The sequence below is a fragment of the Notolepis coatsorum genome (genome assembly GCF_963971535.1).
Source record: "Notolepis coatsorum genome assembly, chromosome: 20".
Classification (NCBI taxonomy): Eukaryota; Metazoa; Chordata; class Actinopteri; order Aulopiformes; family Paralepididae; genus Notolepis; species Notolepis coatsorum.
Genome location: NC_140184.1, coordinates 36,106,530 through 36,131,222, shown reverse-complemented (window position 1 = coordinate 36,131,222; position 24,693 = coordinate 36,106,530). Strand labels below are relative to the sequence as shown.

Below are 24,693 nucleotides of genomic sequence, written 5' to 3'. Positions count from 1 at the left end.
TTTTCACATCCGAGCGCCTGGAGTGGCTGAATTTCCAATGGTAGACTCGGTTGATGAAATATGATTTCAGATCGCTAATAAAAGAAAACGAGAAAATATGGGCATTCAACCCGTGGGGGGGTCAAACCGAGAAAACTCGGGTTGGGCAATCAAAGTGTTAAACCCGAGCGGTCCGGTACGAGATTAATTTCACGCCATAAATAGATAGATAGTCCGTATTAATTAATGTTGTTTTTTTCCAAATGTAGCCAAGTAAAGACCCCAACCCTATCAAAACAGCAGTCAAAGTGTATATTTTCAGCACAACATTAGTTTTCCAATGATTTTAAGTGTCATTAGCGAGTTTATAGAATTCTCTGTGCATTGCATCAGAAACCGGCGGATATAGACACAAGGAAATTATGCCGTCATTTCATCTTTGTAGTCCTAAGGAGACCCAGGGCTTTTGAATTTCATAAAACTACACTACCCAGCTCACACCAGAACCCATCAAACTTCGAGCCTTCTGACGTGATTTTTTTTTAACGTTATTTTCGTTGATTATATCTCACGGGCCGAACAAACCTGAACGTTATTGCCATAAAATTTTACTTATAGTTTCTTTACCCTTCTGTGACGGTCTAGAAAACCGGCTAACAACGTCAAAGACACACCGGTCGTCGTGGAGGACTCTCATTGGCACAGGAAGTCCTTCATTCCAACAGCCATCAGACTATAATGCATCACTGTGCCTCACTGAGCACAGAGCGGCAGCTCAATAGTGGCAGGAGGACGCGACTAGCGGCCTCCAGGCTCCACAACAGGGGGCAGCGACGGCTGCCAGACATTGATCTAAGTCTTATTGGAACCCAAGGAGGACAATACACTACCTAAAGCATACTGCACCTAGTTACACTGAATACTGGAATATATATTTCATATTTCATTTAGTTAGAGTTAAATTATAATTATATTGACCAAATTGTTTACCCCATGCTCAGTATGCTCAGTATATTCTTACTGTATATTTTATTTCATTTAATTTTATCCTATTTTATTTTACTCTACTCTTATCCTAGGCAACTTGATTTGATTTGTGTTATTATTCTAATTTGTGACCCGTCCTGTCTAAATGTTTAAATGTTGAGCGATTTGCAGTGTCTAATTTCCCACGGGATAATAAAAGTATTTCTATTCTATTCTATTCTATTCTATTGAATAGGGATGCTCGATATTGGCTTTTTTACCGATACCGATATACCGATATTGTCCAACTCTTAATTTCCGATACCGATATCAACCGATACCGATATATGCAGGGTTTCCCCCCCAAAAAAAGGAATAATTTCAGGTAATTAACATTACATATCTCTTGTTGTGGAATTAACACAACATTATGCATACTTTTGACAATAAATAAAATCAGAATTTGTTCTTACTTGCCTGGGTAAATAAAGGTTATAGAATTGTAAAAAAAGAAAAAAAATTGAAAACCGATGGATATTTTCCGATATCACATTTTAATGCCGATATCAGCCGATAATATCGGACATCCCTACTATTGAAGGAACAGTGTGAGAAGAGCATTTATGCGGGTGAATACCAGAAAAGCAGCTGGCCCAGATGGGATAACAGGACGGATACTTAAGTCCTGTGCTAACCAGCTAGCCTCAGTGTTGACTACCATATTTAATCTATCCCTGGCTGAGTCCGTGGTCCCTGCCTGCTTCAAGGTGTCCACTATAATCCCGGTACCAAAAAAATCCGCCCCAGCAGGTCTCAATGACTACAGACCGGTAGGGTTGGGCATCGTTTGGATTTGAACGATTCCGGTTCCGAATCTCCATATCGATTCCCGTTCTTAACGATTCTCGATTCCGATTCTTTGAGGTGCAGGTCAAAACAGGTCACAGCTTATTTCGCAGGAATTATTTTTTTTTGTTGAAATTAAGAATCTAAATGCAAATATGTTACTTCCGGTTCCAGAACCGGAAGTTAGGAACCGGTTCCTATTAGAACCGGTTTTCGGTGCCCAACCCTACAGACTGGTGGCACTCACCTCTGTGGTCATGAAATGTTTTGAGGCTGGTTAAGGATTACATCTGTGCCTCCCTCCCTAGTACCATGGACCCTTTGCAGTTTGCATACAAGACAAACAGGTCCACTGACGATGCGGTCTCTCAGGTACTACACAACACCCTCCCTCACCTAGACAGCCAGAAGGGGGGCTTGTGAGACTGTTGTTCATTGACTATAGCTCAGCGTTCAACACCATAGTCCCTACCAGACTGGTGGACAAGCTGATTGAGCTGGGTCTGAGCTCCGCACTGAGCGCCTGGATACTGGACTTTGAGTGAAAGGCCTCACGCGGTCAGGGTGGGGGGGGGTCAGACCTCCAACACCATCACCCTGAGTATCGGGTCCCCCCAGGGCTGTGTTCCGAGCCCCCTGCTGTATTCACTACCAGTGTTGTGCTAGTTACTGAAAAATAGTAACTCAGTTACTTTACTAGTTACTCATTTCAAAAGTAACTGTTACGTTACTAGTTACTTACACCCAAAAGTAATTAGTTACTGTGAAAAGTAACTATTTAGTTACTTGAAGAAAAAAAATTGCTCCCATGCAGATACTCAAAATCGGTTGATCAACTTGACAGTTTCCATTCACATCACTGAACTCTGCTAAGCAATGTGGTCTAGAATAGATACAAACACAAATCTGACAAACACAAATGTCCCGACGTAATAAGAAATGCACCGTGCCTAATTGCTCGGGGAGGTTGAGCGCAGGCACGTTTAGGTTGCGCGCATGCACGTTTAGGTTCTAGGTTGAAAATAAGTGCTTGAGGAACAGCCTTGATATCTGTCGCCGGAGCGTTTCATTATAACCGTCTTGCAACGTTGTTTAAGATATCAATCGTGCATTGCAACGTTAGAATAGTTAGGATATCAATTGTGCATGAAAGGACTATATTTATATTGTTTGATTAGTATTGATGAGATTCCCTGGCAGATTTGTAGTCAAAATGCGTTGATCAACTTGAGTTTCCATTCACATCACTGCACTCACCAGTGTCGAGATGTAACATTAGTCCAGCAGCCCCTTAAACATTTTCTTTATCTCATTTCCATGTTGTACTGTATATTCTCTCTCCAAGTAGTTTGAAAAGGTTTTCCGTCCCATTTGCTGTGTGTCGCCTGGTATCATTCTACGCGGGTGGCGAGTGGATTTGGATGAGTCCTGGTAGTTAACGTTAGACTCCAGTATCTTTGAGCCAAAACACAAATGACATAACTAAAACGTTAATTTTCTTTTCGCTCGACAAAAGAGAAATACGCGAGTAGCTGGGCTGGGCGCTGCCATCATCAGTCAGGCTCAGGAATAGTAAACAAAACACGCCCCCAGCATAGCGTTTCCACGCAAGCAGACAGGATATGAGGATGATAATAATAATAATAATAATAATCACTACCGCTCGCTATCAATCCACGCCATATATAACGCAAATAACGCAGTGACGAACCATTCAGTAACGTAAGTAGCGTTACTGAATTTCAAAAGTAATGCGTTAGAGTACTAGTAATCGCCAAAAGTAACTTCGTTACTGTAACGCGTTACTTTGTAACGCGTTAGTCCCAACACTGCACTCTACACACATGACTGTGTGGCCAAGTTCAGCTCCAACTCCATAGTGAAGTTTGCGGACGACAGTGGTGGTGGGGCTGATCTGATTGATGGTTGATGCACTGGCACGCTGGTGCCAGCCTGCTCCTGAACATTGGTAAAACCAAGGAGCTGATCGTGGATTTTAGGAGAACACAGCAGGGGATAAACGGGGCTACCGTGGACAGGGTGAGCAGCTTTAGGTACCTGGGGGTCCACATCTCGGAAGACCTGACATGGACAACACAGTCGTAAAGAAGGCGAAGCAGCACCTCTACCACCTGAGACAGTTAAGGAAGTTCAGATATCGGGGAAGATACTCCAGTCCTTCTACTCCGGAGCTGTAGAGAGCATCTTAACTGGAAACATCACTGCCTGGTATGGAAACGGCACAGCACAGGACAAGAAGGCCCTACAGAGAGTGGTGTGCTCAGCTGAGCGTACTACGGGTATTGCACTACCACCCAGGGCTCTACAGTGCGACCATATTAATCGCATTTGCCCCTAGACATATGCGTGTGCGAACCGGAAAAATCAATTACTCGCACAGTGTGCGAGTGAAGATTACAACCTTAGTCGTGGTTTTTTCTCTCCGCTCCTAATCGTTCAAAAACTACAAGTCCCACATTGCACTCAAGCCAACGGTCCAACCACAGTAGAGTGACGTGACTGGTCATTTTCTTTATTTCCCTTGAAACCAATCGGAAGCTTTCATTTGCTTTTTTACTTCCGGAAAGTCCGCCATTGCGCTATGAGAGTTTTACGAGACAGTCAGTAACATTAAATTAATGTAACTTATTCTAGTCTTACAAATAGCAATAGATTTTAGAACACCTAGATTCATCGATAGCAATAGTAATATAACGTTAATGCAACAAAACGAATGCCTTGCTTTGTTAATCATAACGTTGATGCAGTAGTGTATGCCGTTGTGTTGGCTGTAACGGACATGACAATAACATAACACTGTACACATTAAAATTGCGATAATCGATTCTAATATTTTCAAATCGATGCAGTTGAATTTTCCCCTTGGGATCGATGCATTGCGATGCATTGTTACACCCCTACACCAAAGTCACTGGCCCACTATGCGTGTGTGTATCTGTGTGTGCTAACTTGGCTAGCGTTATCAACAGCAAAGGTGGGTGCAAGCGGTGTGACGTAATTGGCAGAATCGACTGTCAATCAATGGTCAACTATTGACACGCAAACTCATAAACAATGTTTCTGTACTGGAGGTGTACAGTAGGGCTGCAACGATTAGTCGACATAATTATAAAAAATCGTCGACGAGAAATTGTTGCGTCGATTAGTCATTAAAAAAAATAAAAATAAAAAATTTATTTAATTTTTTTTTTTTTTTTGTGCACTACCCATCTTTGTGAGAGTGGCTTCTCAGGGTTCCAGACATCATAACATGATGATCCCATAGCAAATTTTGGACATTGAAAACATTGTTCCCCTGCAGGAGATGATGATCAGACTAGACACAATACATTACACACGCACTCCTCTCACTCACACACAGCGATCAGAGTAACACACACACACATACACACTCCTCTCACTCACACACAGCGATCAGAGTAAGACACACACATACTCCTCACTCACAGCGATCAGAGTAAGACACACATTCACACTCCTCTCTCACACACAGCGATCAGAGTAAGACACACACATTCACACTCCTCTCACTCACACACAGCGATCAGAGTAAGACACACACACATTCACACTCCTCTCACTCACACACAGCGATCAGAGTAAGACACACACATACACAAATTACACAGTACACCGTACACACCTCACTCACACAGCGATCAGAGTAAGACACACACAAATTACACAGTACACACACTCCTCTCACTCACACAGCGATCAGAGTAAGACACACACATACACACGGACTCCTCTCACACACAGCAAACAAAAGTTGTTTAAAGTACACTTCCACTTTAATTTGTATTATTTAATTTATTTATCTTGTTATGAGTGATTGCTGTATTGTTCTTCAAATACATTTTCATTTAAAGTGGCTTAAAGATCCAAATTCAAATGTTTCATGAGTCATTATTTTAATTTGCTATGGGATCATCATGTTATGATGTTGTTGTTTGGTCCTGACAAGAGTCTCAAAGTCTGGGGTGATGGTAGACAAGCAACTCTGAGGTCATGCTCAATGTCCAATCTGTTCCTCTGCTCTGTCTTCAGCTGGACCAGAGCTGAGAAGCCACTTTCACAAAGATAGGTAATTAAAAAAAAAAAAAAAAAAATTGTTGTTTACATTGGTTTTCGATTAGTCGACTAATCGAAAAAATAATCGGCAGATTAGTCGACTACCAAATTAGTCATTAGTTGCAGCCCTAGTGTACAGTATTTCAATAGGCAACCCTGAAAGGATTATTTTTCTAGAAGAACACTAGCCAAAACATAGGCATTGTATGCATAAAAGGGGCAAAAGCTAAAGTTAAGTGACTGTTACTTTTGTAGTAGTAGTTCAATTTCACTGCCTTTTTTATTATGCCTAGTTGTTGGCTACAACTTTGACACAGTAGGCATTAATCACCCGTGTCCCATTCCCGTTTGCACACGCAGATACACACACGTGCACAGTGGGCCAGTGACTTTGGTGGTATGTGCTATTGCACAGATGTGTGTCCCGTTCCCGTTTGCACATGCACGCACAGTACAAATATAAAAATAAAACTCTTGTTACTTGAAATATTTTCACTGTGCTCCTAAATTCTCTCATTTAGGAGCACATGTGCTCCTTGGGAAAAAGGTTAGCGTAGAGCCATGCAGGTCTTGTATAACAAGAGGTGCAAATCCAGAGCCTGCAGAATAATGAAAGACCCTCACCACCCACGGCTGGGTGGCGCAGCGGACATTGCGCTCGTCACCAACGCAGGAGACACCGGGTTCGAGTCCGGCTGTCTGTGTTGCCTCCGGCTTGGGCCGGCCGTCATACTAACTCAATTGGCAGAGTTAGCGGGTGGAAGTCGATGGGTGGTAATCTGGACGTTGTGGACAGCGACTCCTACAGGTCGGTTGGGGGACGCCTGCACAGCAGAGACAGGAAATGGCGCGGGTAGTGTGAGCCTCACACATTACACCTCGCCAATGAGAGTCCGCGCTGGCAGGTGAAAAGATGCGACAGCCTGCCTCCTCGTGTATCGGAGGAGACACGTGATGCAAGGGATGCCCCGATCACGTTTTTTGCCACCGATACCGATCACAGATCGTCTTGAGCCATATATATTTTTTTTTAAATATATATATATTTTAAATAAAATTATATAATTATACTTGCATTATCTGCGAGACATCGCCACCACACAACAAGTCAAAATGCTCGCCATCTCCACTGTCCGTGTATACTCTGCTTTGTGTATACTCGAGTAGCCTCCAGTTCCAGCAAGGATTCTCCGGCGCTGCAGCTGGACCCTATACTCTGCCCTCATGCGATGGAAGCCAGGGGCTCGAATACGCATCAAATCAATGTTATAAGACATTGATATCAGGAGCCATCTGTAGCTACTGCTAGCCGGCTAGATAACATTAAGACAACGCCTCAGTGAACTATTTAGCTTAATGGGACATTTCGTTTTAAACAGCGAGCTAACGTGAGCTAACGGAGGTATCAACATGCACTACTAGACTATTGCTGGAGCATTTGTTGATATCAGGAGCCATCAGTAGCTAGCCGGCTAGATACCGTTAGACAATGCCTCATGTACTAAAAGTGAATAGTTGACTGGGTCATTCTGTTTAAACAGTAACAATAGCTAGGTAGCTAACATTAGCTCATGGTCCCATGCACTATAGACTAGAGCAGAGGAGCCGCCTCTGTGTTTACACGGGTGCGGGAGGGGCAGGAGGAGCAGCAGTTTGCAGCTCCGTGTGTCTGAGAGCGAGTGAGATCTCCGCTAAGAATTGGATCATGTTTTTCAATCTGTTTTCACGATCGGCGAAAACCGATCGGCGAAAATAAAGCATTATCGGAATTCACAGATCTCATTTATACTGAATATCGGCCGATAACGATCGCTGGCCGATCGATCGGGGCATCCCTAGATGCAAGGCTTTTATCCTCCCTACAACCGGCCAGTGGGGGGCATATGCGAGCAACGTTCAAGACAGGAGAGGGGAGAATTGGCACGGTGAAATTGGGATGGGAGAAAAATAGAAAAAGTGGATACAAAAAAATAAAGACCCTCACCACCCCAACAACAGCCTGTACAAGCTGCTGCGGTCAGGCAAACGCCTGCGCACACCAGCAACTAGACAGAGACTTCGGCTCAGCTTCTTCCCCCAGGCCATCAGAGTCTTGAACACTGAACTCTCCACACACAAGCACACATACTGTATAAGCTCACACACTAACAGTCACTTTAGCATGAACACACACATGCTGCACACGCTCACTGAACGGTCACTTTACACAATGAAAAGGTCACTTTGAAAGGGAAAAAAACAGGAGTGGTTCTTGTATAGTAAATAGATGGATATAGCAAGATAGCATAAGGATATATAGTATAACTGTAGATTGTATAGTATTGTACATAAGACCCAGTGCGTCATCCGTAGCTAACATTGTATTGCACTATCGCAGGACCTTAGCATGTCTTTTACCATGCTTTTTGTAAACTTTATGTACATTATACGTGTTATGTCTTATTCCTTGTATTATTGCACAAATGTCTTATTCCTTGTATGATTGCACAATAGCTGTGGGCATGACCACCCGCATTTCACTGTATGCCGTGACAAATAAAACGACTTGAATATTTCCGACACTGGGAATACATTCCCCGAGGTCCATAGATGTCTAGATACCAGGAACATGCAAATGGGCCTTGTGGAGCAATCTTCCATTTATTTGGTTATGTACTTTTAGGCTAATTCTCTGAAAATATGGCTAGGGCTTAACACATTCAGCGCCAATCACGAGTATAGTCTGCTTATCTCGCCAGCGGTTGAGCGTCAATCACGAGTATAGTCAGGGTTTGATCCTTTGATATTTTTCCTCTGATCGCCGTTCGAAATCATCCGAATCATTCTAGCTGTCCCTGGCTCGTTTGTATATGTTGAAATTGCAATGGTGATCTAATATCACCAGGTGGCAGTATCGTCTGTGTCTGAACTGGAATTGCATTGGCGTGGATACACGTTTTCCTTAATTTTTTGGTAAGTGCTCCTCCTCCTGCTTGAACAGATTCACATTGATCGCCTCAATTCCGTTGCCGAGGCGTATTTACCATCGAAACGTGTATAGACATACACTGGTAATCGCGATGGCGATGCGATGACTTGAAATTATTCTTTTTGGAATACCTTCTGGCTAAGGCAGTGCTTCTCAAACTTTTTCTGTCAGGCCCCCCTTTGGCGGACCAAAATATTTTGGCCCCCCCCCCCAACAAAATAGTCATGAAATGGGCCATGTTTAAATTTATTGAAATAACACCAATATCGTGACCCTTCAAATTGGCCCTATATTTTGTTTTCAGAGCCGTCATGGATGAAAAGCCAGCTTCACACAGATACTGTATGTGGTGCTGAATGGTATCAACACCTTAACTGCTGCATCATGAGATACTTGGTGGGCCATGAGATGAGATACTTGGTACTCAGCACCACTCTGAAACTAGCTCTCTAGGTGGTATCAGATGAGATTTCAAAGAGTTCTTCCAAGAGTTTGGATGGAGATGTGTCAGGAAGCTTTGTCTCAATGTTGTCTGTAAAGGTTTTTTTTATCCAGAGTAACTTGGTGATCCTTTTCTGTGTTTTATTAATAATGATTTTCAGAAATGGTATTTTGATGGAGAACAGTACAGCTGCAACAGATGGCACTTTAGTGATTTTTTTTTTTTTTTTTATTAATCTCAAGCCCCCCCCCCCCCCCCCCCCCCCCCGTCATGCCTCTGCGCCCCCCCCACTTTGAGAAACACTGGGCTAAGGTAAGGTATATTCTATGTCTATTTTACTGAACCTGAACTTTATAACGATCACAGTTTTGTGTTTTACCGGACGTAAAACAAGCTCGGCAAACACGATCACAGTTTTGAGTTAAAACGACCCCCCCGCCCCCTGATGATTTTGTGAAGGTACATAATGTACATGTTATATAGCTTTTATTTGAGTATTTGTGGTTTCAGGGAATCAACCAGAACGATTTGGGCTTATTGCACATTTAAGCATTACATCACGCGCAGGAGTGGTTTGTGAAAAATAAACCATGCCTAGGGGGGGGTCGTTGGACCCCCCCTAGGCATGGTTTATTTTTCACAAATCACGTCTGCAAGTGGTGTAATGCTTTTATACAACTGCCACATTCATCCAACCTTATTGCTATACAATAAACACACATTAATCGAAGATTTATTGAAAAAACCATCCGCCACAAAAAGTAGTTCCCACAACAACAAAAAAGAGAAGTTGCCTCCATGTGGAAGCAGCTCGGAAGTGCATCCAACTGTTCTCAGTAAGACATCCAGCAAACTAACACATCCAACTGTCTCTCAACTAAGACATCCAACGAACGAACACATCCAACTGTCTTTCACCTAGACATCCAACGAACTAACACATCCAACTGTCTTTCAACTAAGACATCCAACCAACTAACACATCCAACTTTTCTTTAGTTTTTAACCTACTTTCTATAGAAGCAGCTGGGAGGTGCGATGTTTTAAGTGAGCGTGGGTTATTGAATTGGATATAATTTCAAAGTTGGTTTGGAAGGAGTTTGGAACCAGGGCTGGTGGTCTATCGCCCTGCTCTAAAGACAAACTCTAACCTTAACCAACTTCGAAAGAGGGCCTAAACTTAACCAGTTGGAAACCAGGCGGACAGTAATAAAATTATCAATCAATCAATTCAATAGGCCATGCTCACTTAAAACAGCGCAGCACCCAGCTGCTTCTATGTCTCTCAGTCTGACTGTCCTCCGCCGTTGCAGACAGGAGTGTGTGTGTGTGTGTGTGTGTGTGTGTATGTGTGTGTGTATGTGTGTGTGTATGCGACCGAGTGAGTGTGCCAGACAGTGTGAGCTCTGCAGTCAGGGGCAAGGAAGAAAAAGAAAATTGCAATTAAGTCAATCAATTCGTGCGATTTTCATTTTGTTCCACAATGACTCATGACCCATCAATTACCTAATCCAACATTGTGTAAGAGACTAAGACATTCGCCGTGACAGAATCGGTTTTTATTTAGTCGTTATGACGCTATCAACATATCCATTTGTAAAGATATTGTCCGCCATCTTGTTTTTTTTTTTACTCTCACGCGGAGTGATAGTGATTCGGTTGTGGGCGGGTCCTGGGACCAAGAGCGTGGAATTATGACAGATACATACGTGAAAATTGACTGTTTCAGCCAATCAGAATCGAGAAATTTGCATGCCGTTGTATAAAACATGTTTTATCTCGCGATCTATGGAAAAATACTGGATTATCTTGGAAATGCGATGTTTAGCGTGTAATAAACTACAAACTACAGTGTGTAGAAACTCTTTTTTTCCATGTTGGACTACAAGTGGTGTCTGTCAAATGAGCCACACTATTGTCTCCACAGCTATAAAACAGAACACAGCTCTGCAAACATCGTGAAACACCACAGAAATGACCATTTTAAGCTGGCCTTCTAGCGGCAGAGATGGGGACAGTTTATGGCACTGGAAGTGTTAAGAGGTTAAGAAATGCAGATTGGTAGATGACTTGATATCAGTTTGCAAATATATTGGGCCGATGTTGGCAGTTAAAAAAAATAATTATTTGTGGGCTAAATTTTTATGTTGGAAAAAGGCATCATAATTATGCAACTTGAGATCAACTTGAGATCACAAGGAATCTGGTGATGTCAATCATTTCATACTAGTTTACCCAGAAAGGGGTTAAATAGGGCTCTAGATTTCTCCATTATCATCAAGGAAAAAATATACTGCAATATTTTATATCCAAAGGTTAGCAATATTTTGTCAAGCTAAATTTAAGCTTCAGACGAACACAATTGGCAGCGTTCACAGGTGGGAAGCCAGTGGGGTATGAGTCCTGGTCGTTGCAACAGTGACTCTTATGTTCAGTAGGGAAGAGATTTGGGGTGCTTTTTCAATGTATGTGATGTATAGATTGGGGGGAGGTGACCACAGCTAAAACGGTGATTGAAATGTGCATGGAAGACGGTGATATTGACGGTGGTGGAACCAGTGGTTTCACAGGCACAGGCCGCGTCAGCGAGGGTTGTTATGAATTCCTTGGAAGAACATCTGAGATTAGAGTGTACCGTCTCCCAGGGCAGGAGGGAGAGAGGTTCATCTTAATGAAACGTGAGTTTATTAGTGTTAAAGGTTATGCAGTTGTCATGACAACACGTCGCATGACAACCAGAAGGCGGGGCCGCCGTTGCGACGACGAACATCTATAAATCGAACGGTGTTTCCGGGTGTAAGGCAGACTAGAATCTGACTCGGACTAGAATCAGACCAAGAGCGAGTAGGACTGAGATCACACAGACGACACTCTCTCCTCTCATTGAGAGGGGGGGGGGGGGGGGAGAATGCTACATCACCAGTAGCTTCGGCTACCACGAGGATGGTTAGGCTAACGAACAGGCCTGAACACTATTGGACTGAATCACAAAAGGATGATAGATAACATCTGATAACATCTTGATAACATCTGATTATGAGGTTCTGTTTATAGCAATAAAACAACGCTTTTCCTCATAAGGTATCTCACGGTGTCGGAGTGTCGAATTCTTACGGAAGTGGAGAATTATTATGGTTTATGGATTGCACTAACGGGGAGATAAGGATCTTATCTACCAGTATCGGAGACGTCAGGACCATTAAAAGTACACAACGCAGAGGAATTGGATGGAGGGCCAAACAGACGAAGACGTGATACTGGCCAGTTTGATCAGAATCTTACAGTAGGGAGAGGAATCTAGGGAGGAGACACTACTACTGTAGACTTAATAATAAAATGCAGAATTTAAAATAATTGAATACAACTAATTGAAGTCAACAAGGCCCCCAATTGGTGTGAGAGTGTATCCCTGAAACGTCCGGAATCCTCTGTTGACTCTTTTGACCACACCCCTAAATCAAGTCAGATGCTTTGGCCTACCAACTGGCTTTAACTTTCAAAATGGTCGTCACTAGGACACACATGAGGTTTACAGAGACCAAAATTAACAGCTTAGGAGGCCCACTCGCATAAAGGAATTGCGAATAATGTAAGCTTTTAGCACTGTGAGCCATTTAGGGCTGTACTGAATGTCATTTTTTAACATTCGAAGCTTCGATTGAAGTATTCGAACGAAGCTTCGAATGTCTATAAAAAAGAAATTACTTTATAAAAAAAAATATATAAAATAGTTTATTTTTTTTTCAAACATAATCCTCAATTTGAATAGTGATTAAATTTGTCTTTTTCTTTTATCAAATCAACTTTCTTTAATGAATATAACTCATCAGTTTAGTCACTATGCTTGTAAGCCGTGACAAATAAAACTCTTGACTTGAACATAAATAATCCAATAAGGGCACGGTTGGTATGAAAGTGATGGTGACGTCTTATAGTATAATATTATAATATTAGTGTAGCCTAATCTTTAACTGCAACTGTGAAGAAAACCCCCATTGGTTTAAACGGATCGAATAGACTCAACAAAAAAAAGATTACATTTTTATATAATTTTTTTATTAAACATTTTAAATTCAAATGTTGATTTAGAATTTGAATGTCAACATTATGATCGAAGCATTCGGTACAGCCCTAGAGCCATTACATATTTCAACAATATTTTTAACTATAATAATTTGTATTATTTTTTTCTGGCCAATCAAGTAGTATTCCCAGGGTCAAATGGGAGCCAACAATGTTTAAACAGTAATTATTACCTATATGATTGCAATAAGGCTCAGCGTAATCATTTGTAGAGTGAGAGCACTGTGCAGCACTCAAGAAACTTTCAAATCAACGGGATAACTTCTTGAAATTTATTTGAACATATTGTGATCAGAGTGATTGTAATAAAGATTCTAGGCTACATTTTCACGTCAGGGTAAAAGCTAGGACTTTAGCAAAACTTCATTTACAGGCCAAATGTTAAATTGAATGGCTATATCATGTAATACATGTGCAGTCATAAGAGAAATGCATGAGAACATTATATTAATGAACCATTATGTCTGCGACTAATGTCACTGAACAGATAAGAAATGTTTACTAAAAAAAGGTATTACTGGATATATTTATTATTAGAACCTAACGTAATGTGCCATTGCAGAAACAACTTTGTGTATGTTTTCTTTACACTGGCCACAATGGCAGTCAAGATTGATATTTGCCGGCCAATTGAAATTCTAGACAGCCATTGGCCAGTATTTACCAGTCAAGAGAATTCCTGTTTCACATGCCAAATAAATTATACAAAAAGCAATGTTGGACCTAGATAATCATTACCAATGTTCCACCAGGATCTCCCTTTTCCTTAAGTGCTTGTATTTACTTTTACACCGGTTTACTGCCCAGCCCTAAATTAAGCTTTTATTAAATGAGAAACACTGAGGTATGACAACAGCTTTAGAAAGACTGACCAAAAGGCCAGTAATAGACAGTTACATGGAGCAGACTCTAAAAAAAAATTGCATTTACCAGCAGCCTGTCTGTGCAGACGGGCCTCCCTCTCAATGCCAAAACCATCATCAGGCTGGTCCAGACCAGCCCACAGGGAGCCAGTAGGCCACAGGGAGGCAGGAGGCCAACAGCGGGACATGGCTGAGGATGGGCTGGCACTGGGAGGGGGGGTCAAGGGATTGCAGCTGTCCTGGTGCTCCAAGCAAGCACCCAGGCCCAGACGCAGTGGCTCCTTCTGCATACTGGACATCAGGAAGGGCAGGGTGGGGGAGATCCTCAAGGCCGACTGGGGAAACAAGTCAAACAAAAGGAATTGTGCCATATAAGTTGGGATCATGTAGGACGCTTCTCTGAATGCACCTTTTTTTCAGTTGATCCATCTCAAACCCGCCCTATTTTGTTGATCCTCCAATCATAACTTGACAGGATGAAGAAAAAAAAGGGTGGGCTGATATAAGTCAATTGAATCCCTCAGACGAAGAACCATACGAGTCCGTTTAAGATTAAAAACATTTTCAAATAGAATTAGCTAAAGAGGTTATACTAGAGGGGTTATAGGAATAGTTGTGTTTCAGGGCAGCTGGGTGGCGCAGGGCTCTACGCTAACCTTTTTCACAAGGAACACATGTGCTCCTAAATGAAAAGATTTAGGAGCACAAAAAAATGTAGGATCACACAAAGAAATTTAGGAGCACAGTGAAAAACGTACCAGAGTTTATTAACAAACTATTTATTACATGCATATTATACTGTAGAAACGTACCAGAGTTTATTAACAAACTATTTATTACATGCATATTATACTGTAGTGTGCGTGTGTGTGCATAGTAAGGGACAAACATCTGTGCAATAGCATCACCAAAATCACACATTGGTCCATGCCTACTAGACAAAGGATATAGGTTGTCCAGCTGCTTTTGTATGTTGTAGTGTTGTCACGATACTAACATTTTGACTTCGATACAGATGGGAAATGTAATGGAATATATTATTAGATGACAGACATGGAAAGTTCTTTATACAATTCTTTAATTCATTATAATTTAAATTAATATTTTGACACTGTTGAAACGAAAATAATCAAATGATTGCAATATCTTCCTTTTGAATGAAATAGGATCAGGAATCAGTAGAGGGGATGCAAAGCTTGCAGAGTTTTCCAGAGAGAGAGAGAGAGTTTTACCGCGACGAGGTGCGTTTAGACCATTGCTTGCGGACTTTTCCTTACATAGAAACAGTGGCGAGACGAGAGAGAGGTTTTTACCGCGACGAGGTGCGTTTTTAGACCATTGCTCGCAGAGTTTTCCTTACACATAACCGCGTGAGATAAGTAGTCAGAGCTGTCAAACGCAGGGCTGAATAGTTAGATGTCATACCTCTAGCTTCTAAAATTGAAGGTCCGCACTGCTCTGTGTATATTATGAAATGACAATTGCGCTTCGACACGCCCACTACCCAAAACCATTACTTGCACACCGTGCTCCTCGCACAAATCTATTTTAAGGGGCAAATGAGTGAAATGCTCGCACTGTAGAGCCCTGTGGCGCAGCGGACATCGCGCTCGTCACCAACGCAAGAGACACCGGGTTCGACTCCGGCTGTCGGCGTTGCCTCCGGCTTGGGCCGGCAGTCATACAAACTCAATTGGCAGAGTTAGCGGGTGGAAGTCGATGGGTGGTAATCTGGACGTTGTGGACAGCGACTCCTACAGGTCGGTTGGGGGACGCCTGCACAGCAGAGACAGGAAATAGCAGGGGTAGTGTGAGCCTCCCACACGTTACACCTCGCCAATGAGTCTGCGCTGGCAGGTGAAAAGATGCGACAGGCTGCCTCCACGTGTATCGGAGGGGACACGTGATGCAAGGCTTCTATCCTCCCTACAACCAGCCAGTGGGGGGCATATGTGAGCAACGTTCAAGACAGGAGAGGAGAGAATTGGCACAGCGAAATTGGGATGGGAGAAAAAAATAGGAGAAAAAGTGGATAAGAAAAAAGGAATAGTTGTGGTTCTGGGATGCTGGAACTAACTGTCGAGCCTTGTGGGCCTAATGCCATGTTAAGAGTACACGATTATAGCCATTCACTCTTCAATTTTTTTTTGGGGATGGCCAACAAAAAGCCCAAGATCAGAAGCAACTCTGCATGTCGGCGCTTGATTGCTATGTGTGAATTGTTCCAAGACACAACCAGAGTGACTCGCCGATGTGTCGCAGATGCCAAACGGATATCTAGCATGTTAAATATCTGGACCCTGTTGGGGACAAGCAATGAGACACGAGTGTGAGACCATTCTGCTGTGGTTGAGTTATTGACTTTGAACTAGTGAGGGACCACAAACGGAATGAAGAAAATGTCTTTAAAAACTAAATTTAAGAGCAGTCTCGTCAGAATCCAACAAGAAATTGATTACTTATTCCACCTATTGCAATGTAAATTAAAAAAGGGGATGGGCGGAGATCTGGGAAATAAACCAGCCCATTACCAGTGTTTGGTTAACAAGTTGGCTTTGTCCTCTGCTAGCTTTTTCTCTGAGAAAGAGAAATAGCTATAATCGTGCGCAAAACCTGAGCATGACCAAAACCCATATCCCTTCTTGCGTGCGTTTGTGACAAAACGAAGTTGGGAGACCAGACCGGATAGTCTAGGATTCCTCCTGGTTAAAGCTCTTGTAATGTTTAAACCCGTCGCTGATCAGTCATGTAGTCCGATACCACAACGACTTGATCCTTGTGTGAACAGCATACTGACCATTTTTTAAGTAGTGTAGTGTGTACTGTGTAGGCTGCATAACTTGACAAACGCAGACGAAGGGAGGTACCCACTTGATAACCCTGGTGACATGCTGCCTCTCACTGCCCATCTATCTACATGTTGGGTTGTGGTGTCCATTAGGGGCCATGTGGTAGAGTATGTAGCATTGTCAATACCCAAGCTCACATGAAAGGGGCACGGGTCAGTTGAACTTGGCAATGCTTGGGGACCATGTAATACATTCATATAGTGTGTAGTTCCATAGTATTTACCTTCTTCGGGTAATGGGATTGGGTTTCCCAATTCAGCGCATATCCTCATCATTAGGGCACAAGTATATTGTGTTTTATTATAAACAAATGGGAGTACTTTTGGATAATTTATCACACTCAAATTATTTTGATTTACTTCACAACTGCAAATAAATGGGCTGGGACATATTTATTATTATTATTTAGAAAAAATGTAAATAGGGTTCAGTTGTTTCAATCATTTGATCACAGCAGGTGCCAGTCACGTCCAAATGACAATCCCAACATATTAAGGTGGCGCATTTTGGGGGCACTCTAAATTGAACATGTCGTCGTCATTTTGAAGTGTTGCTTAGCAATGAAAATGATTTATAGCTCCTTGCAACCTTGTCCTCTGTACGAGACGTTCTGATGAGGAAAGGCAATCTGATCATGGCCTTATGAGAAATGATCAATGGACATTAATTTGTGGATGTCATGTGTCCATTTAATTCCAAATGATGTGCAGTTATGCAAAGTAGGATCACAGGTAAACAAAACTTAACCAAATAATTTCTAAAAATGTGACAAGGAAAAGTTTTCCCAGATTATTACTGGGACACTACAAAAAGCCAACACTAAAAGTAAGAAGCCCATTGTATTTGTTACAACCAGTCTTCCGAAAAAAGGTATCCCTTTAACAGGACAGACCCCGATCCTACCTGCCCTACACCTACTGTGTGACTCAAAATACACAATGGAAATTACAGAATTGCAGTATCATGTACATCCATACCAGCAAATCACTGAAGTGGTCAGAGCCAGAGCTGAAGCCGCTGGTCTCAGAGTCCACAGGGCTACTGGAGCGTGAGTCCAGGAAGGAGCGTGAGTCCAGCCGGTTGGCCATGCGAGCCATGACAGGGAACTTATCCAGGAATTCAGCAGCTGTGCCCATGGGCTCATTGGGCACATAGCCTGGGGGCTTGCCCAAGATGTTGCCAAGGGGACTGTTGAGCATTCCTCGAACTGGAAGAAGACAATGACAGAATTTATAGGCAGAGACAAAACTGATATGGTACGACTCAAAGCCACTTCAGAGAAAAGGATGCACCAACAGCCAAATCCAGGCCACTATGGGAATTGCCTCTTTGTGCAAGTCATCACAAAACAGATGTCTCTAGATGAGTGGAATGACGACACTGGACGTGGGTGGAAAGCTGTCTAGGTGCAACAACATTTTCTGGGCAAAGTGGATGGCCATTGCAGATATACATCTGACAAGTTTCTAAAGTTGTGTGGAAGGGGGTCAGCAGAATCAGCAGAATGACAAAGTTGTGCAAAAGGGGGTCAGCATAATGGCAAGGGTGATACCATGATGTGCCAAAGCATAAACAAAATTACCATCTTAAAGGGGTACATAAACCGAAATTTTTATTCAGTTAGTTTGCACATAATCTCTCATATCCCAAGGTTCTAAACTGTTTTGCACACATTAATTTAGTGGACAGTTATTGAGTTTGAATATTTCCACCCTTGATGTCATCAAAGGGCACTGAATCCTTGTGTCGTTAAATTACAACTCAATGAAATGTAGATGAAAAGGATTGCTATTGTATTTATATCAGCTTGTCTCGTTTTATCTCACAAATCATGCAGCACACAGCTATTTTACACAATGAATGTAGCCAATTGATGTTTTAAAGTAGTTTTTTGACCCAATCTTAATGAACCATGACTCGAGTGGGACTATTGACAACCCCCTAACCATCTCATGTGAAAAAAAAATCCACTTGTAATTCACTTTGTTGGATCATTAATGTGCACCAAAGTAGCATTTATGACAGAATTTGAAGGCACAATACAAGACACCTTCCAAGTATTGTAATGTAATCTCCACATGATTGCTAGGAGACACTGCCTAAGGTACAGGGACCCATCTTGCTTGTCTTGAAAAATTAGTGGGTCAGCTGACAACCACAGCAAATATGTACAGTGGGGTCTGTAGCAATGTGTGCTCAACACAAAGCACTAGAGAAATCTACAGCTGTGGGCAAGATTCAGCACTGTCCCAATTTCGAGACCCAGTTTAGAATAGTCTTAATGAAAAGTTGTTGGATCAGTATGGACATGCAGTGATACAACCACAGCATCACAAATGGGTCAGGTGAAAATGGGGTGGGGTGAATCTTTTACCAATATTTCCCCTCAAGTCAACAAAGACTGATCTCAAAGACAAACACTCACCGTTTCTGAAATCGAATCAATACAGAATCAAAACCATAGTGACTATTCTTGCTCACTCTATCCCTCTGTCTCACGTTATTCTCAGTTGAACTGGTGGTATGATAAGGGCGGGCTATTGCTATTAGCATAATGTTTGAGGGTCATTTTAGTATGAACATTTTAACCCACCAAGAATTCATCAAAATGAGAAAATCATTACCCCCTTTGTTCAGTACATACAATCCTAATAGCACATGCTGTTGTAATCATACACTCTAATGTATGATACAGTGTGGTATGCAGTAAATAGAAAATGACTTGCTATGAGAATTTCAATATTATATATTCAAGCCATAATCAAAACAGTGCTGCATGTCAGGCATCACAGTTTCATTTATTATTATTACCATCACTCATTTTGTTGACCAGCATTTTTTTCTTTATACACGCACAACCATTTTGCAGTCTAATGTCTCTCAAATACTGCATTGTCAGTATACATATGACAAGACAGCATTGCCCTGCTAAACCCTTTACAAATTAATTATACTGAAAAGATACTGATCATACTATACAATATAAGGGAGTAACGAGTTCAGACACAGGAATAGTTATATTCTAAACCCATTAACAAATCCATCAGATGACAGGCATAATCATCTCCATGTCACGCATGATCTTGTCGATACAGAACAACAATGTAAATGAAGATGTTTTGATGCATCCTCACAGGACCATTTTGAGCCTGAAAAGAAGCAGCAGAGCAAAACTGCCACATCATCCTCCCTAGCAATGCCACTGTCTGCTCTCACATACACAGCTCTAAATCCAGGGGATGAGAACAGCCAACTGTAACATACTTCAAATAACTCCCAATATTGCAATTAAAATGAGACCCAGTGACAAAAAAAGTTACATCCGAGAGTCATTAAACATCTACAACCACATTAGGGACACAAACAACCATACCACCATAGTTCTGCAAACAACTACCACAACAAGCCAGCCTCCGAGCCCTATGGGACATTATACAGCCTATAGAACACAAGAAAGCTAGTGTTGTAGATGCGCTTCCTTCACAACAATAGTAGTTTTGTAGAATCTAGTACTTACTGGAGGGTGAGCTAGATTGGGCCTGGGCGGTGGTGATGTATGCATCTGCTTCCTGGCTGCTCCAGGGACGTTCCCAACCAGATAGACTGAGGGACTGGAGGCCCAGGCCTACGTCAGTGACGTCCGGTAGGCCCCTGGGCGACGACACCTCCTGGGAGAGAGACATGCCACCACCGCTGCAGTTGGGGAAGAGCATCCTGCTGCCCACTGCAGCCAGCTCCGATTCCTTCCGGTCTGGGATCCGGTTTAGAGGCGTAGAGAGACAGGTGAAAAAAGAGGGAGAAGTGTTAAATAGCCAGAGCTTACTTGTTAGAAACACTGCATTCACCTTCCAGGGAAAAGAGGGTGTTGCGAATAGCGAGAGAAATAGATTATTTTAGAATATAAAAAATCGTAGTAGTAGTTTCTGCCTTTATTCTCCCCCTTTGCCCTGGTAAACAGGGAAGCTAACCTGCTGCTACTGTGTCCGGTGCGACTGCCATGCATCTCCGTCTGCATCACTGACCCACCTAACAGCATGTGACCTGGCTGCTGATGCACTCACACCCCCCTGCTAATGACATCAGTTGCCCCCCCACCACCTGCTTTCTGTTTCCTCTCCCAACAAGTAATGAAAAATTCCTGTCGGAGATATTGGCCGGTTGATAGAACTCAACCCCTCTCTGGTAGGCACAGCACGTCTCAGAGGGAGTCGACGGTAGACAGCGACTGCTGCTGCTTACAGTACGTCTCGTCTAGGTCCCCGAGTGAGCTGGCAAAGAGGCAGACAGAGTGGGTGGGTGAGACGAGGAGGCACAGCTCGAGCAGGGAGGCAGCACAGGAGACAGCAATGAGTCTGCACAGAGACTGGATTGTTGGGTAAGGATTAGCTTCTCAGCACAGGAAAGATATGCTGTGAAGCATTCAGCTGGCTAGCGTGCTGGGTTATTCCTCTGGTTTGCCAGAGTAACACACACACACACACACACACACACACAGGCAGGCAAACAGAAAGTCTAGCTAACAGCAGCAGCTGACTGATCAGATGTTTGAGGACAGGGCATTTTGCACTGCCAGCTCCTCCCATCGCTCTTCAGATCTGGACCGTCTCCAACTGCTAGCTACAGTCCTGATTCAGCAACTCCCAGCAGGCCAGAGGGGGGGGGGGGGAGGGGGGGGGGCTACTAAAACTTTGATTCAAGCTGGATTACACTACCAGACTGACTCCATCTGCACCATGTTCCAATTCAATTTCATAGGGTCATGCATGAGTCAAGACTTTTTTTTAATCCTGTAAAGCGTCCTGTAAGGAGACAGACTTTACACTTAGAATGTCTTCCATTTTTCTTACATCTAGCAAGCAAATAACAGCCTCACAGAGGACTGCTTAGGGGGCAAATCAAAGTAAAAATCATAGTAAACATCTCCAAGGAAGAACACAGGACTGAAAGTCTACTTTAAACTTGGCAAATGTCTCCGTCTTAGGGGGTGAGCTTACAAGTGCTGTAATACTGCAGACCAAGCAATGCAGCATGAATCAGCTGTTGGCAAGTCTGACACACTGAAGAGGTTGACTGGACTGGATAGCATTTCTGGTCAAATAAAGTCAGTCATTACATTCCCCATACATCTACCCCCCTGACTGGATGTTTAACCCAATGCACAACACAAGTCACCAAATGACCAAATGCATTTAGTTGTGTGGGATTAATCAAGTCTTTACCACACAATAAGTCTCTCTTTCCCTTGGTGTTGGGTGTGGTGCACACACCGGTCAAATCCAGTGCATTGCCCAACATGGTGTTCATTCGGCGGAAGATATCTGCATTGCTGCAGGTGGACATGGCTGGAGCCTCGGGGTCCCAGCGGTCATGGGCTCGAGGGTCATCTCTCTGTGAAGAATGCAACAAAGACATGATGGCTTAATGGCGCCGCACTGTCCGGTCGCCTCTCTGTGGGCTCCGTCGAGATTGTGCTTTATTTTGTTAATCGAGATACGTTTTACGTGTTTTTGATGTACCAACTGCTGGTGCATTCAATGTACATGGCCGTCAAGTCACACTTATTTTTTTACTGTATGAAGCACACTCTCATACAGAACCAATCATTTCACCGTAAAGTACACGCATTTTATGTGACAAATAATAAACAAACTTGAAATTCATTGGAACAATGAAACGCCGGCATGTTACTGCCGCTGATATAATACACGAAGATGTCAAGGACTTCGAAATATTTCTGAAAATTTAATTTAGAGAAAGCATGTGTGCGAGACTGTGGCGTTAATACTGCGATGACTAGTAATGGCAAAACTGCTGTAGCACATCTTTGCTAGCCGCGGCTACGTTGAGGAAACATAACGGCCAAATGTTTTGAATTCAACTCACCAGGGAAAACGCCATTATATAGATAGCCTGTCAGAGAAGTTGAACAGACGTGAGCTTGAAAAGGAGCTAATATTTATTAAGTCTGCTCGCCCAGCTGGGCCTAATTATTACCTAAATCCCAGATTGAGAAAGCTGTGCAGAACAGTGACGCGCTCCAACACCCCACGTGGTGCCCTGATATCAAAGGCCAGCCGCCGCTCGCCTTCCCCCAATAAGTAGTAGTTGCAGTAGTGTTTTGTAGGTTTATAAAGAATGTTCATGACAAATCATTTCATTGTTTAGTTGCCATCTTGGTTGCAGTATCAAGGTTCCTTGTTGATTGATTATTTTTGATACATTGTAACATAAAAGTTATAGGCCATGCCTCCTCCTTCTTCTTCTTCTTCTTCTTCTTCTTCTTCTTCTTCTTCTTCTTCTTCTTCTTCTTCTTCTTCTTCCTTTCTTTTCTTTTGTATTCGTAGGCATAGAACTAGAAGCATAGATATAGATAGATATCTATGACTAGAAGGCCCACCCGTCTGCAGCTGGACCCTATTGCCCGTTTCTACCCACTCGCTCGCCGTACGCTTTCAAATTCAAAATGGCACGGAGGAAACGGCCGAGAGATTGCGGTTTGTGGGCGCTGACATTGAAGGTCCAAGTTCATGGTCATGGTGGGTAGGGGGGCCAGAGCCCTCTGGGTAGGTAGGGCATACTTGTCTTTCATTGAGCTGCCTACAACAAGGGACTTAAAGGGACGTTTTTTTTTTTTTTGTACTTGCAAGTGGCACCAAACACAGACGCACACTACTTTTACAGTGGCGGTTCGTCCATAGTGGGCGCTAGAGCGCCGCCCTCCCTTGTTAATAGAGAGGAGAAGAAGATTTTTTTTCCTTTTTTTTAGAGCCCTAGAAATAAAATAAACATGTTTAAAATGAATAATATTTACTCATTTTAAGTATGTTTGTGTTTCCAATGCACAATATAACGTTAATATATCAAATATAAATAATTGTTTTTCATTCACAGGAAGTAGTAACTATAGCTCTCAGGCCGGGCGACTCGTATCGCGCACAGCAGGGCGTGCACTGGTTTCATCGCTGTTTCCTCGGAGCCAATGAAATAGGTCAACCAAATAAATTTCGCCTATCAGTGCGTAATGTTGCAGCACCACATACATAGTAGTGACTACTATGTATGTGGTGCTGCAATATTCGTCCATACAGTTCCACAGATTATTATTCTGATTTATAGGCCGTGAGCCAGGGCCCCAAATTTGGGCCACGGGACGGATACCATCTTGGGGGACTAACTTTCATAGTGATTTTTGGGAAGGTATACAGTACTATACACCCCTGCTGCTAGAAAAGATGTGATAGCAATGCCAAATGTGTGCTATCACATCTTTTATAACACTACCAAGCATATTTTTCAGTGGATTTTGTAGTCAAATTACCAGTAAACAGTCAACATGTAAACGGTAACCCATGGCCAAAACATTTACATCATCTGAGTATACCTTTTTAAACGACATCATTAATGTTGTATTTGTAATGTATTGTCATCACATTTACAGTTACATTTGTAGTCAAGGAGTAGGAGAACACATTCAGTTGCATTATTATCCATGGGATATTGGTTATAATGGTCATATTGCCTTTTAAATTAAGATTATGTACCAGGCGAGGGTACAAATATGATGTGTTCCTTCATTGTATCTCCATTTACTCTGGAATGGTA

General features: G+C 42.6%; 1 protein-coding gene across 1 annotated transcript in view; it reads right to left on the bottom strand.

Moving 5' to 3' along the window:
* The window catches only part of cpeb1b (cytoplasmic polyadenylation element binding protein 1b), a gene marked incomplete at both ends in the record, with an annotated part of 41,703 nt that extends 19,200 nt beyond the window's left edge, over window positions 1-22,503 (bottom strand). Inside the window, 4 exons of the mRNA XM_084337102.1 lie at window positions 14,310-14,577; window positions 18,069-18,298; window positions 20,609-20,842; window positions 22,311-22,503. Coding sequence (XP_084193228.1) covers window positions 14,310-14,577; window positions 18,069-18,298; window positions 20,609-20,842; window positions 22,311-22,503 — 925 coding nt within the window. The remainder of the gene's footprint in view (window positions 1-14,309; window positions 14,578-18,068; window positions 18,299-20,608; window positions 20,843-22,310) is intronic.
* Window positions 22,504-24,693: the final 2,190 nt, after the last annotated feature.